Genomic DNA, 12852 nt, shown 5'->3' with positions numbered 1-12852 from the left:
ATTCCAGGTGAATTTAAAAACAAACTTGTAATGTAAACAAATAAACCATAAATAACCAAGAAGAAAATACAAGAGATAATTTAAAATCTTAGGGTAGACTTCCTAAATAATAGAAGAAACCCAAAACAATAAAAACCTCTATATGATGACAAATCACAAAGTCAAAAACAAACAACAAACTGGGAGAAGTTATTTGCAAATACATAAATCAATAGAGAATTAATGTTTGAATACAAGACCGTCTACAGATCAATTAAGAATAACATACTACAATAATGGGCAAAAAGAAAGGAACATGCACTTTATAGAAGATGCTTAGCTACTCTATACTGAGCTGACAACAGTAATTTGTTTTAAACATGGAACTTCGGAGATTTTTAAAGTTTATTTGCACACAAGGTAAATCTAAACTAAGATCAGTAACTTTTTCAATCAGACACAACAAATTAAAATTGTCTTTATATGCCTCCAACATATAAGTGCAGCAATATATTTGCTATTTCTTAACAATTTCTTAAACAATTTCTAAGCGTACGAGAAATTTGAAAACATCAGTTGTATACACTAAAAGTGACTATGATAGACAATTTTTGACATCTGTTAGAAACAACTCTCAACACTGCTCTGTTTTGGTTAACTCTAAAACTTCTGTTGTGACTCATTTAAATTAAATGTTTCCACTGTACTTAATATGGCTTTCTTACAGTGAGTGTTCTTCCTTGGCAGCCAGAATGCATTAAAAGAAATTTATCCCGATACTTTTCATTTTATTCACAAGTTAAAGAACTCAATGTCCAGTATTGGACCAAAAATAAAAATAAACAATAAAACCTAACTTGAACTTGAATTAAGCTATTTATAAAATTATTCTTCCATCCCTTGGTTCCAGGACACCCTGTAAATACCAAAATCCAAGGACGCTCAAGTCCCCTATATAAGATGGCGCAGATCAATGCATGTAGTTGGCCTTCTGCATCCATGGACTCCCAACCAGGAACTGAAAACAGTGCAGGTATTGCTGGGGAAAAAAAAAATCCACATAAAAGTGGACCCATAATTAATGCAACAAAGAGCTAGTTCTTTGGAAAGATTTACAAAATTGACAAACCCTTGGCTAGACTCACTACGATAAAAAAGACAAATAAAATCAGAAATGAAAGAGAAGTTACCACAGAAGCCACAGAAACACAAAGGATCATCCAAGAATACTATTAACTACATGCCACCAAATTCTATAACCTAGAAGAAATGGACAAGTTCTTACAAACATATAGCCTTCCTAGGCTGAAAAATTGTAAAATCTAAATAGACCGATCAACAGCAAGGAAATGGAATCAGTCATCCGAAACTGTCCCAAAAGCAAAACTCCAGGACCAGATGGCTTCACTAGTGAATTCTACCAAACACTCAAAGAGGATCTAATACCTGTCCTACTCAAACTTTTCCAAAGAAATTGAAGAAGAGACAATACTCCCTAACTCATTTTATGAGGCCAACATTACCTTGATACCAAAACCTGGTAAGGATAATACAAAAAAAGAAAATTACAGACCAGTATCTCTGATGAATACAGATGAAAAATCCTAAACAAAATTCTAGCAAATTGAATTGCATAATGCATTAAAAAGATTATATATCACGACCAAGTGGGGTTCATCCCAGGGGCACACAGATGGTTCAACATAAGCAAATCGATCAAGGTGATTCATCACATTAACAAAATAAAGGACAAAAATCGTATGATTATATCAATAGATGCAGAAAAAGCATTTGACAAGATACAACATCCATTTATGGTTAAATCACTTAATAAAATGGGTATAGAAGGAAAATACCTTAACATAATAAAGGCCATATATGACATACCCTCCCTAATATCATAATTAACGGTGAAAAACTGAAGCCCTTTGCCCTACATTCAGGAACAAGACAGGGCTGTCCCCTATCACCTCTGCTTTTCAACATACCATGTTTCCCTGAAAATAAGACCTAGCCAGACAATTAGCTCTAATGTGTCTTTTGGAGCAAAAACTAATATAAGACCCGCTCTTATTATACTATAAGACCCGGTCTTTATAATATAAAATATAATAAAATATAATAATACCAGGTCTTATATTAATTTTTGCTCCAAAAGACGCATTAAAGCTGACTGTCTGGCTAGGTCTTATTTTTGGGTAAACACAGTAGTATTGGAAGCCCTGGCCAGAGCAATTAGGCGAGAGAGATAGACATATAAATGGCATCCGAACTGGGAATGAAGAAGTTAAATTGTCACTCTTTGCAGATGACATGATGCTATATATAGAAAACCCTAAAGACTCCACCAAGAAGCTATTAGAAAACATAAATGAATACAATCAAGTTGCCGGATACAAAATCAACACAATGTATCCATTGCATCCCTATATACTAACAATGAAATCTCAGAAAAAGAAAGAAAAAAAAAAACCAATTCCTTTTGCAATTGCAACAAAAATAATAAAATACCTAGGAATAAACTTAACCAAGGATGTGAAAGACCTATACACTGAAAACTATAAAACATTTTTAAAAGAAACTGAAGAAGACACAAAGAAATGGAAAGACATTCCGTGCTCAGGGATTGGAAGAATCAACATAGTTAAAATGGCCATGTTACCCAAAGCAATATAAGATTTAATGCACTCCCCATCAAAATCCCAATGGCATTTTTTAAAGAAATAGAACAAAAAATCATAAGATTTGTATGGAACCACAAAGGACCCCAAATAGCCAAAGCAATCCTAAGGAAAAAGAACAATGCTGGATGTATCACACTCCCTGACTTTAGCTTGTACTACAGGGCAACAATAATCAAAACAGTATGGTATTGGCAGAAAAACAGACACATAGACCAATGGATAGAATTGAAAACCCAGAAATAAATCCACATAAATACACAGATAATTCTCGACAAAGAAGCCAAAAACATACAATGGAGAAAAGACAGCCTCTTCAATAAATGGTGCTGGGAGAACTGGAAAACCATGTGCAAAAGAATGAAACTAGACTGCTGTACCAAAATTAACTCAAAATGGATCAAAGAAGACCTAAACATAAGACCTGAAACAATAAACTGTATAGAAGAAAACAGGCACTAAACTTATGGACCTTGGGTTCAAAGAGGATTTTATGAATTTGACTTCAAGGCAAGGGAAGTAAAAACTAAAATAAATGAATGGGACTATATCAAACTAAAAAACTTCTGCACAGCAATAGAAATCAACAAAATAAAGAGGCAACCAACTGAATGGGAGATTTTTTGCAAACAACACCTCCAGTAAGGGGTTAATATCCAAAACATATAAGGAACTCATACACTTCAACAACAAAACAAACAATCCAATTAAAAAATGGGCAGAGGACCTGAAGAGACATTTCTCCAAAGAAGACATACAGATGGCCAATAGACATACGAAAAAATGCTCAACATCACTAATCATCAGAGAAATGCAAATAAAAGCCACAATGAGATATCACCTCACCCCAGTCAGAATGGCTTTCATCAACAAGACAAATAGTAACAAGTGTTGGAGAGGCTGCTGAGAAAAAGGAACCCTCATACACTGTTGGTGGGAATGCAGACTGGTGCAGCCGTTATGGAAGGCAGTGTGGAGGTTCCTCAAAAAGTTACGAATAGAATCACCATATGACCCAGCAATCCCTCTCCTGAGTATCTACCCAAAAAATCTGAAAACACTTATCCATAGACATGTGTGCTCCAATGTTCATTGCAGCTTTATTTACAGTTGCCAAGACATGGAAACAATCAAAGTGTCCTTCGATAGATGATTACATAAAGAAATCGGGGTATATCTACACAGTGGAATACTACTCTGGTATAAGAAAAGATGAAATAGTGCCATTTGCGACAACATGGATGGATCTTGAGATTATTATGCTAAGCAAAATAAGTCAGACAAAAAAGTTTTAGAACCATGATTTCACTGATATGTGGAATATAAAACTGAAAGCAACCAAGGAACAAGACAAACAAATAAACAAAAACTCATAGACACAGTTACCAGACAATAGTTACCAGAGGGTAAGAGGGAAGAAGGGTGGTAGGTGAGGGTAAACGGGATCAAATATATGGTGATGGAACGAGAACTGACTCTGGGTGATGAACACACAATGTGATATATAGATGATGTAATACAGAATTGTACACTTGAAACCTATGTAACTTGACTAACCATTGTCACCACAATAAACTTTATTAAAAAAACAAAAAGTGGACCCATGCAGTTCAAACCCATGTTGTTCAAGGATCAACTGTACATTGCTGCTGGGATTAGAAAATAATACAACCACTTTGGAAAATGATCTGGTAGCTTCTTCTATAACCAATATACACCTATGACTGAGCAATTCCCCTCATTATTTACCCAATTAAAAATGAAAACATATGACCACAAAAAAATTTGTACAAGAATCTTAGCAGCAACTTTATACATAATAACTAAAAGCTGGAAGCGCCATCAACTAGAAAACAGCCAAGGAAGTATAATATAGTGAACCAGTAGAATGATACTTAAAAATAAAAAGAAATAAACTAACAATACCCACAACAGGAAGATGAATCTTGAACTTTATACTTAGTACAAGAACCTTGCACAAAATACTACACACTGGATGATTACTGTTATGGGTTAAATGTGGAAGTCCTAACCCTAAGAATGTGATCTTATTTGGAAGCAGGGTTCTGGTAGACATAATTACGTTGGGTTCACACCGGAGTAGGGTGGGCCCTTAATCCAATATCACTAGTATCCTTATAAGAAAGGAAAGAGACACAGAGAAGAGATGGCCATGTAAAGACAGAGACACACAGGGAGAAGGCCATGTGACTAAGGAGGCAGAGACTGGAGTTATGCAGCTGCAAGCCAAGAACACTACGGCCCGTCAGCAACACCCAGAAGCTAAGAGAAAGGCATGGAACAGATCCTCCCCTGGAGCCTTCAAGAGAACATGTCCCTGCTGACACCTTGATTTGGGGCTTGTAGACTTCAGAATTTTGAGAAAACAATTTTGTGTTTTTTTTAAACTACCTAGTTTGTGGTCCTTTGTTAAGACAACCCTAGGAAAACTCATAGAATTCCATTTACATGAAGTTCTAGAACAGGCAAAACTTATCTATGGTGAAAGAAAAAAATGGTTGACTTTTGAAGGTTGGGAGTAGAGATTAACTGGAAGGAAGATGAGGGAACTTTCAGAGGTGATGTTCAGTATTATAGGGTTTTGTGTTACAAAGGGTTATACATATGTGAACACTCAGTAAGGTACAACTAAGATTTGTGCATCTCATATGTGAATCTTACGAGGTCGGACAATTAAGTTTGCGAACTCATCCTAGAAAAAGTGCTACATACCTCATTGCTGAATGTCACTACAGTCACCTTCAAAGCACTCCCCTTGGGAAGCTATGCACCGATGCCAGTGCCTAGTCCACCCTTCAAAGCAATTTTGGAACTCTTTTTCTGGAATGGCCATCAGAGCTGTCATTGTATTACCCTTGATGTCCTGAATGTTATCAAAATATCTTTCTTTCAATATTTCCTTTATTTTCGGGTAAAGAAAGAAGTCATTGGGGGCCAGATCAGGTGAGTAGGGAGGGTGTTCCAATACAGTTATTTGTTTACCGGCTAAAAACTCCCTCACAGACAGTGCCCTGTGAGTTGGTATGTTGTCGTGATGCAAGAGCCAAGAATTACTGGCGAACAGTTCGGGTTGTCTAACTTTTCACGCAGACTTTTCAACACATCCAAATAGTAAACTTGGTTAACTGTCCAGTTGGTACAAATTCATAATGAACAGCCCCTCTAATATCAGAAAAGGTTAGCAACATCATTGCAACAAGTTCGTGAACATAACTGTCAGACTTCGTATATTAAAAGAAAAAAATTATAAGGTAATAATGATCTAATAAAATAAATGGAAAATAAGACTGATGGATAGATGAAAACATGTGACAGAGCAAATACAGTATAATGTTAATTGTTATTGTTTAATGGGTACAGAGTTTCAGTTTGGGAAGATGAAATATTCTGGAGATAGATGGTGGTGGGTTCACACCAATGTGAATGTACAAGTTGTGATAAAAAAATATTCAAATATATGGTGATGGAAGGAGAACTGACTCTGGGTGGTGAACACACAATGGGATTTATAGATGATGTATTACAGAATTGTACACCTGAAATCTATGTAATTTTACTGACAACTGTCACCCCAATAAATTTAAAAAATAAATTAAAAAAAAAAGAAAAAAAATATGGTGAATGTTTATATTTAAAAAATGATTACAGTCAAAGACATATTACCATTAATCCCCCTCAACATATCCCCCCCTTGCTTCGAACACACTTATCCCATCGTTCTTGCCACCTTTTGAGGCAGTTCTGGAAGTCCTCTTTCGTGAATGGCTTTAGTTGCGCTGTTATGGCTGCCTCCATGACCTGAACTGATTCAAAACATTTACCTTTCCTAGTCATTCTGATTTTGGGGAAGAGCCAGAAGTCACATGGTGCCAGATCTGGTGAATAAGGCGGATGAGGACACACCATAATGTTTTTGACAGAAATTGCCATATCAGATGCAATGTGTGACATGGAGCGTTGTCATGATGGAGAATGAAACCATTTGCCCATTTCTAAGGCCATTTTCTATGCACATTGTTTCTTAAATGCTTGTAAAAACACAAAAGAGGACTTCCAGAACTGCTTCAGAAAGTTGCAAGAACGATAGAATAAGTGCGTTCAAAGTGAGGAGGAGTATTTTGAGGGGGATTAAAGGCAATGTGTCTTTTACTGTAATAAAAATTTTTTTAATTTAAACATTCACCGTATTTTTTGATCATACCTCATACTTAATGCCACTGAACTGTATACTTAAAAATGGTTAAAATGGTAAATTTGTTATGTATACTTTACCACAATTAAAAAAACATGCTAAGATACCACTTTACACCTTGGATGACTATGGAAAAGAAAAACAAAAATAACGGAAAATAACAAGTGCAGAAACTGGAAGCATTACACATTGCTGCTGAAGATGTAAAATGGTGCAGCCCTGTGTAAGTTTGGCAGTTCCTCAAAAAGCTAAACACAGAATACCATATGACCCAGAAATTCTGAACCGAAAAGATAGTCAAATAAATACTTGGACATTGATGTTCGTATTAGCACTATTCAAATAGCCAAGAGGTGGAAACAACCCAAATGTCCATCAGTGGATGAAAGGACAGATGAAATATATTCATAAAATAGAATATTACGCAGTCCTAAAAAGGAATAAAGTACTGATACATGCTCCAACATGCATGAACCTTGGAAACATTATGTTAAGTTTAAGCCAGATACAATAGATCACATATTGTATATGAACTATCTAGAATAAGCAAATTCATAGAGACAGAAAGTAGACTAGAAAGGGGGCGAGAAAAATGGGGAATCATTGCTTAATGGTTAAAAATTTTGGGGTGATAAAGTTTTGGAAACAACTGGTGAAGTTTGCACGTCATTGTGAATGTAATTAATGCCACCGAAATGTACACTTAAAAATGGTTAAAATGGGGGCCGGCCCTGTGGCTCAGGTGGTTGGAGCTCCGTGCTCCTAACTCCGAACGGTGCTGGTTCTATTCCCACATGGGCCAGAGGGCTCTCAACCACAAGGTTGCCAGTACGATTCCTTGAGTCTGTAAGGGATGGTGGGCTGCGCCCCCTGCAACTAGCAATGGCAACTGAACCTGGAGCTGAGCAGCGCCCTCCACAACTATGACTGAAACAGGACAACAACTTGACTTGGAAAAAAGTTCTAAAAGTACACACTGTTCCCCAATAAAATCCTGTCCCCCTTCCCCAATAAAAAATAAATAAATAAATAAAATGGTTAAAATGGCAAATTTTGTCATATGTATTTTACTGCAATTTTGCAAAAAGAATGTAAAATACCAAAACCACTGAACCTAACCCTTTAAATGGAACAATTGTATGTGAGTTTCTCAATAAAATGTTTTTTGTGGGGTTTTTTTGGAAATGCAACACATTTATTGATGAAAAATCAAACTATTCTTGATTGTTTTTGACTCTATCCTCTATACATGCTTTAAATAGAGAAGAGCATTACTGAATGTTTTTCCTATGGACTACATCTCTAATTTTGTTAACAGTGAACTTGTTTGAACTAATCTATTCTTTCAAGGCAGTGATGGTAAACTGGTGATCTACAGCTGTGTTTTCTCTGGCCTGTAGGTTAAAAGAATTTCAATTTATTCTGGTAGGATTCAAACTATGGACTTGTAGATTTTGGGGTTTTCTTGAAAAAAATTAGATGATACTGGCATCACTGGACCCAAAATCCATATGGGAGTTCTCACACAGATTGGCTTTTTCTGGTGAGGACAATCAAGTGGTTTTAATAAAAGGTAACTACTGTTAAAAATATGATTAAAATAGCTGATTTTGTTATATATATTTACTACAATAAAAATAATTCCAACAAAAAAAGGCAAGTACACCAGAGCAGACACCACCACATTAAGACACACTGCGTGGCTTACTGATCACATAAGTGGATCAAGCTGCTAGTCAATTGTTTCATTTGGGACACACTGAATTAGCTGCTGAGTCCACACTGTGGAGGGTTTTGAATAAAAATGACTTAACCAGAAGGAACTGGTCTCAGAAAGCTAGTTTAGGCTCCTTGCAGGTTAAGATGGATATGTATAAGCAAGTAAGTTAGAGAAAGTAATTGAAAGTAAAAGAAATATTAACACAGGAACCCAGTAACTACTGGATTCCTTATTTCGGCTGTTGCTGTACTACCGCTATTGCTCATCTGTGAATATTTATACAACTTTTCATAAGAATGAAGACTCCACACCAGCAATTTTTGTGAGTTTTTTGTTTTGTTTTTTCACTTTTAACCCAACAAACACCAACTGAACACACCTTGGGTATTATAACAATGACTAAAATCTTGCCACTGACTTTGGCGCCCATAGAACCCAACCCCCTGTGAATAATTTAGACAGACACTAGTCGGGCTTTCTTTTTTAGCCTTTGAAAAAACTCATTAGCAGTGACTCATTTTTTAAAGATTTTTGGTTTTTTAGCCAACAAACACGCTGGGTTTTACTCACCGATTTCTTCTGATTCTTGCCCAGATGCTTTAAGCTTGCATTCCTTTGGATAGTGTTTTTGAATTATCTCCCACAGTTCTCTATTGACAAGAGAATTTCTTCGGGTATGGTACCGAGTCCACGACGAGACCCGGCGGCGACAGAAGGGACAGCATAAATTCGCCTTTTCGACAGTCGATTGGAAGCATGCTTTACAGAGCGTGTGATTACAAGGCAGTGTTACGGGCTCGATCAAGATTTCCACGCAGATCCCGCATTGGCAATCCGACAAGGAACGGATGGCGTCTTTAGGCACAGCCATTTTAATATACTAAAACGGCATATTCAACATCAACACCCGAAAAGACAATAGTATTTCTGGCCCAATTAATGAGAAAGCAAATTAGCAGTTTTGTTTAAATACTGTGCCCAGCAGCGTATCAGAATTCAGAGATTGGAAGCATCAAACACGTCTTGAAGCAAAAGGCGCTCTGCGGGTCAGGTAAACAGTACTTCCCTGGAAGGCGGTGCAATTTATCCACGTTTAGGACAAATGTAGGATAAGAAAATAAAGGTTTTCGTCGGAAGACCTTGGCTGCTCCGAGGCATTAAGAGAACCTTTTCGGCAGTGCGGACGCTGGGTTCCGGTTGTCTGGTGCGGCGGGAGGTACGCGCCAAGTTCCCCTCCTCCCTCTCACCAGGTGAAGATGCTCGCTCAGCTGCCCGCAGCCAAGCCGGAGGCTGGCTAGGCACACAGCCCCCAAACCACCGCTCCGGGAAAGACGCTGCTTCCGCCCGGACGCCTGGCTTCGCTAAAGCCGGTCCTCCGGTTTTTCGTTGCTGTAGGGGCAGCACACGAACCCGAGCGTTCCAGCTTTTCGGCGTCTCACGTCGTTTCCTGGCGCTCTGAAGCCGCCCTTACCCTCTCCTGGATCAGTCAAAACGCTTAATCTTTGCGGTGGTGCGGAAGCAATCCGATCGGGACTGGTAACGTCACAATTGCCCGCCAAAACGGCCCCGCCCATCCAGACAACCGCCCACGGGCAAAGACCAATAACAATGGGAAGGGCGGGACTTCCGGGTCCCGGGCGCGCCACCAATTCCGTCACCCAGCCTGGGGAGGACCTTGCTCCCGCGTCACAGCCCCTCCTACTTCAGCTTAGGTGAAGTCCGAGCTTCCCTTGCACTTTTTGTTCCCGGGGCTGCGGAAACCTGGCAGTGTCGCGAGATTTGGCCTCTGGTCGGAAAAGAGAACCCAAACAAACTTTAAATACCGAACAGTAATTTTTAAAATTCTTCCCTTGGTACTCAAACTACCTTTCTGTTTCTCTTCATTTGTAACTAAGCCTCTTAGTTCGCTGCCCAAAGTTCTTAGAAAAGCATCTCCGAGGTTAATCTAGAAAGGTTCTCGCCTGAGTATCTGCAAACTGCCATAATTTATAAAGGCATTTCACTATAGAAGGCTATAGTCCATCCCCTTCTCAAGTCTGTGGCCCAGAGATAGGTTGTTTTGGGATTGCCTTCCCTCCTAGGGGTTTGGGAAACCTCTCGTCTGCCTCCATCCTGAACCTCAAAAGTCATGTGCATCATTTACAATGGAGTACTTTATTATTAAATTTCAATCCAGAGCAATCAAAATTATAAGGAAGCCAAAACAGAAAATAGTTTAACATTTTATGCATTTTGAAATAAGTTTTTCCACTTGATATTAAGTTTTTGTATTGACAACTGATCCTATTAAATTCAGTTCTACGAAAAATACATATTGTGATTAGGAAAATGGCGGATTAAATATAGATTGACCCTTCGTACTTGAGAACCAAGCCTTTGTGGACCGAAAAAGGGATTCTATGGAAAGTAATTTAACAGGGTGATCTAATCATAACTTCCTAACTGGCAGGTAGTGGTGGGGAGTCACACTCCAGGCATATAACTTTTTAGTAAAAGGTTTACCTTTGTCTTAAGCAAACAATCTCCACTGCTTCTGTGCATCTAGGTTAATGCACCTTTGAAATAAGTCATAACCAACCTCAAGAGAGCCCAGAATCTTGTCAACTATCCCATAATCCAATCCCTGTCTTGCTTTCTCCCACCTTCCTGTGATCTTCCTTATTTTCCCCCTTAATTTTAAATGCATAAAAAAAGCTGCAAAATTTACTCTCTGGAGCATATGAAATCTTGCTCCCTGATGTATGTCATCAGTTTGGCTCAAATAAACTCTTACAAAAATTCTCTATAGATTTGGACGTTCTTCCATTGACACCTCATAGAGACAGAAAGTAGAATTGTGTTTGCCAGGGGCTGGGAGTTATTGTTTAATGGATATACAGTTTCACAGTTTCATATGTTCTAGAGATAGATGGTGGTGATGGTTGTACAACGTTATGAATGTATTTAATACCACCGAACTGTTCACTTGAAAATGGTTAAGTTGGTAAATTTTATGTGTATTTTACCACAATAAAAAAATGGGGGTGGGGGGAGAGAACTAGGCCTGAGTTTTTTTGAGGAAATTAACTACAGAAAGAGAAAAGAAAAACACTGTGCATGAAAATAGTCGAAGTTCTTTTGGGTCTGCTGGGATCATTCAGGTTGAGGAGATGAGAGGTTTCCAGATGGAACCAAAACAAGGATGTGTAGGTCCGTGGTAAAAAGCTTTGTTTTGTTTTAATGTGGGTTCGGAAACCTTTGGTTGCCATCCAGTTGTCCATAGTATCAATTCCTTAGCCCAGAATTCCACCTCCCTAATATGGTATCAATCTGCTTTTCCCATGGAATCTTCCATTTTTCTTTGAAACATTCAACTATGATCTACTTTATGTCATCTTGTGTTGTCAGGTCATTGCTTTCTCAATTCATCCTAAATGAGTTGGTTTGTGACTTTGCCTACCTCAAGGATCAACTCAGTGCACTTCTCCAGGAAGTATTTCTCCATCAGACAGTGATATTATAATAATAGAATGCTTCTGTTTCTCACCCGTATGCTGTTTACCATAAATTTTAGCATGCATTTCTCCCAGGGCCTTCAGGAAAATAGTTCCTATTGTTGATATGCTAATTGACTAGAGAAATTCTGCAAAAACAACCTCCTGAATAAGTGGGAAAAGATATGCAAAGCAATGCCTGTTTATCAAAGATTTATAATAATTTCAGGACTGGATTCAGATCAGAGGGAGTCAAGAACTAACTGAGAACAAAGAGATTTGGAGATTTCTGCTCTTCCTTGGTTCCCACCTCTTGCCTGGCCCATTCTCCCTTCCCTTGACATAAAAGAAGGCTGAATTCTGGACTCTTTTAAGATGGATTTTTAAAAATTTATTTCATCAAGTCTATTTATTAATGCATTTTGAGTTTCAAAAAACCTTACATCTTTGAACAATATTTTTTGCAATTTTTAGTAAAAATTTCCAAAGTGAACAAAAAGATACTATATAAAACACAGTAGACATTAAACTGACACTAGCATTAGATCTCATTTGTCTTGATCCTTTTGTTTTACACATCTTGATTTGCTGTGTCTTAAGATGGATTTGACAAAACTAGAAATCTTCTATCTTTTCGTTATGGTGCCATTTCGATAAATAAAAGTTTTCCTAATCTAAACTCTGATCTACTGGATATTAAATATTTGGTGCGTCAAGCACACAGGCCTTGTCTCAGTAACAATACCTCTCTGAACTCATCCAATTGTATATCTCTTTCTTAGTGAT

General features: G+C 37.8%; 1 protein-coding gene across 2 annotated transcripts in view; it reads right to left on the bottom strand.

Moving 5' to 3' along the window:
- The window catches only part of RNF168 (ring finger protein 168), a 34016-nt gene extending 23853 nt beyond the window's left edge, over nt 1-10163 (bottom strand). For both annotated transcript variants that reach the window (XR_016019712.1, XM_019723667.3), the window contains exon 1: nt 9164-10163. Coding sequence is in view for 1 of the 2 variants with exons in the window: in XM_019723667.3 (XP_019579226.1) it covers nt 9164-9464 (301 nt within the window). In the remaining variant the exon portion in view is untranslated. The remainder of the gene's footprint in view (nt 1-9163) is intronic.
- Between the last annotated feature and the right edge of the window lie 2689 nt (nt 10164-12852).

The sequence above is a fragment of the Rhinolophus sinicus genome, chromosome 17, assembly GCF_057876585.1.
Source record: "Rhinolophus sinicus isolate RSI-liver-muscle chromosome 17, RSI-T2T, whole genome shotgun sequence".
In the NCBI taxonomy this organism is placed as follows: domain Eukaryota; kingdom Metazoa; phylum Chordata; class Mammalia; order Chiroptera; family Rhinolophidae; genus Rhinolophus; species Rhinolophus sinicus.
Note: the sequence above shows the minus strand (reverse complement) of the source record. Positions and strands in the feature narration are given on the sequence as shown.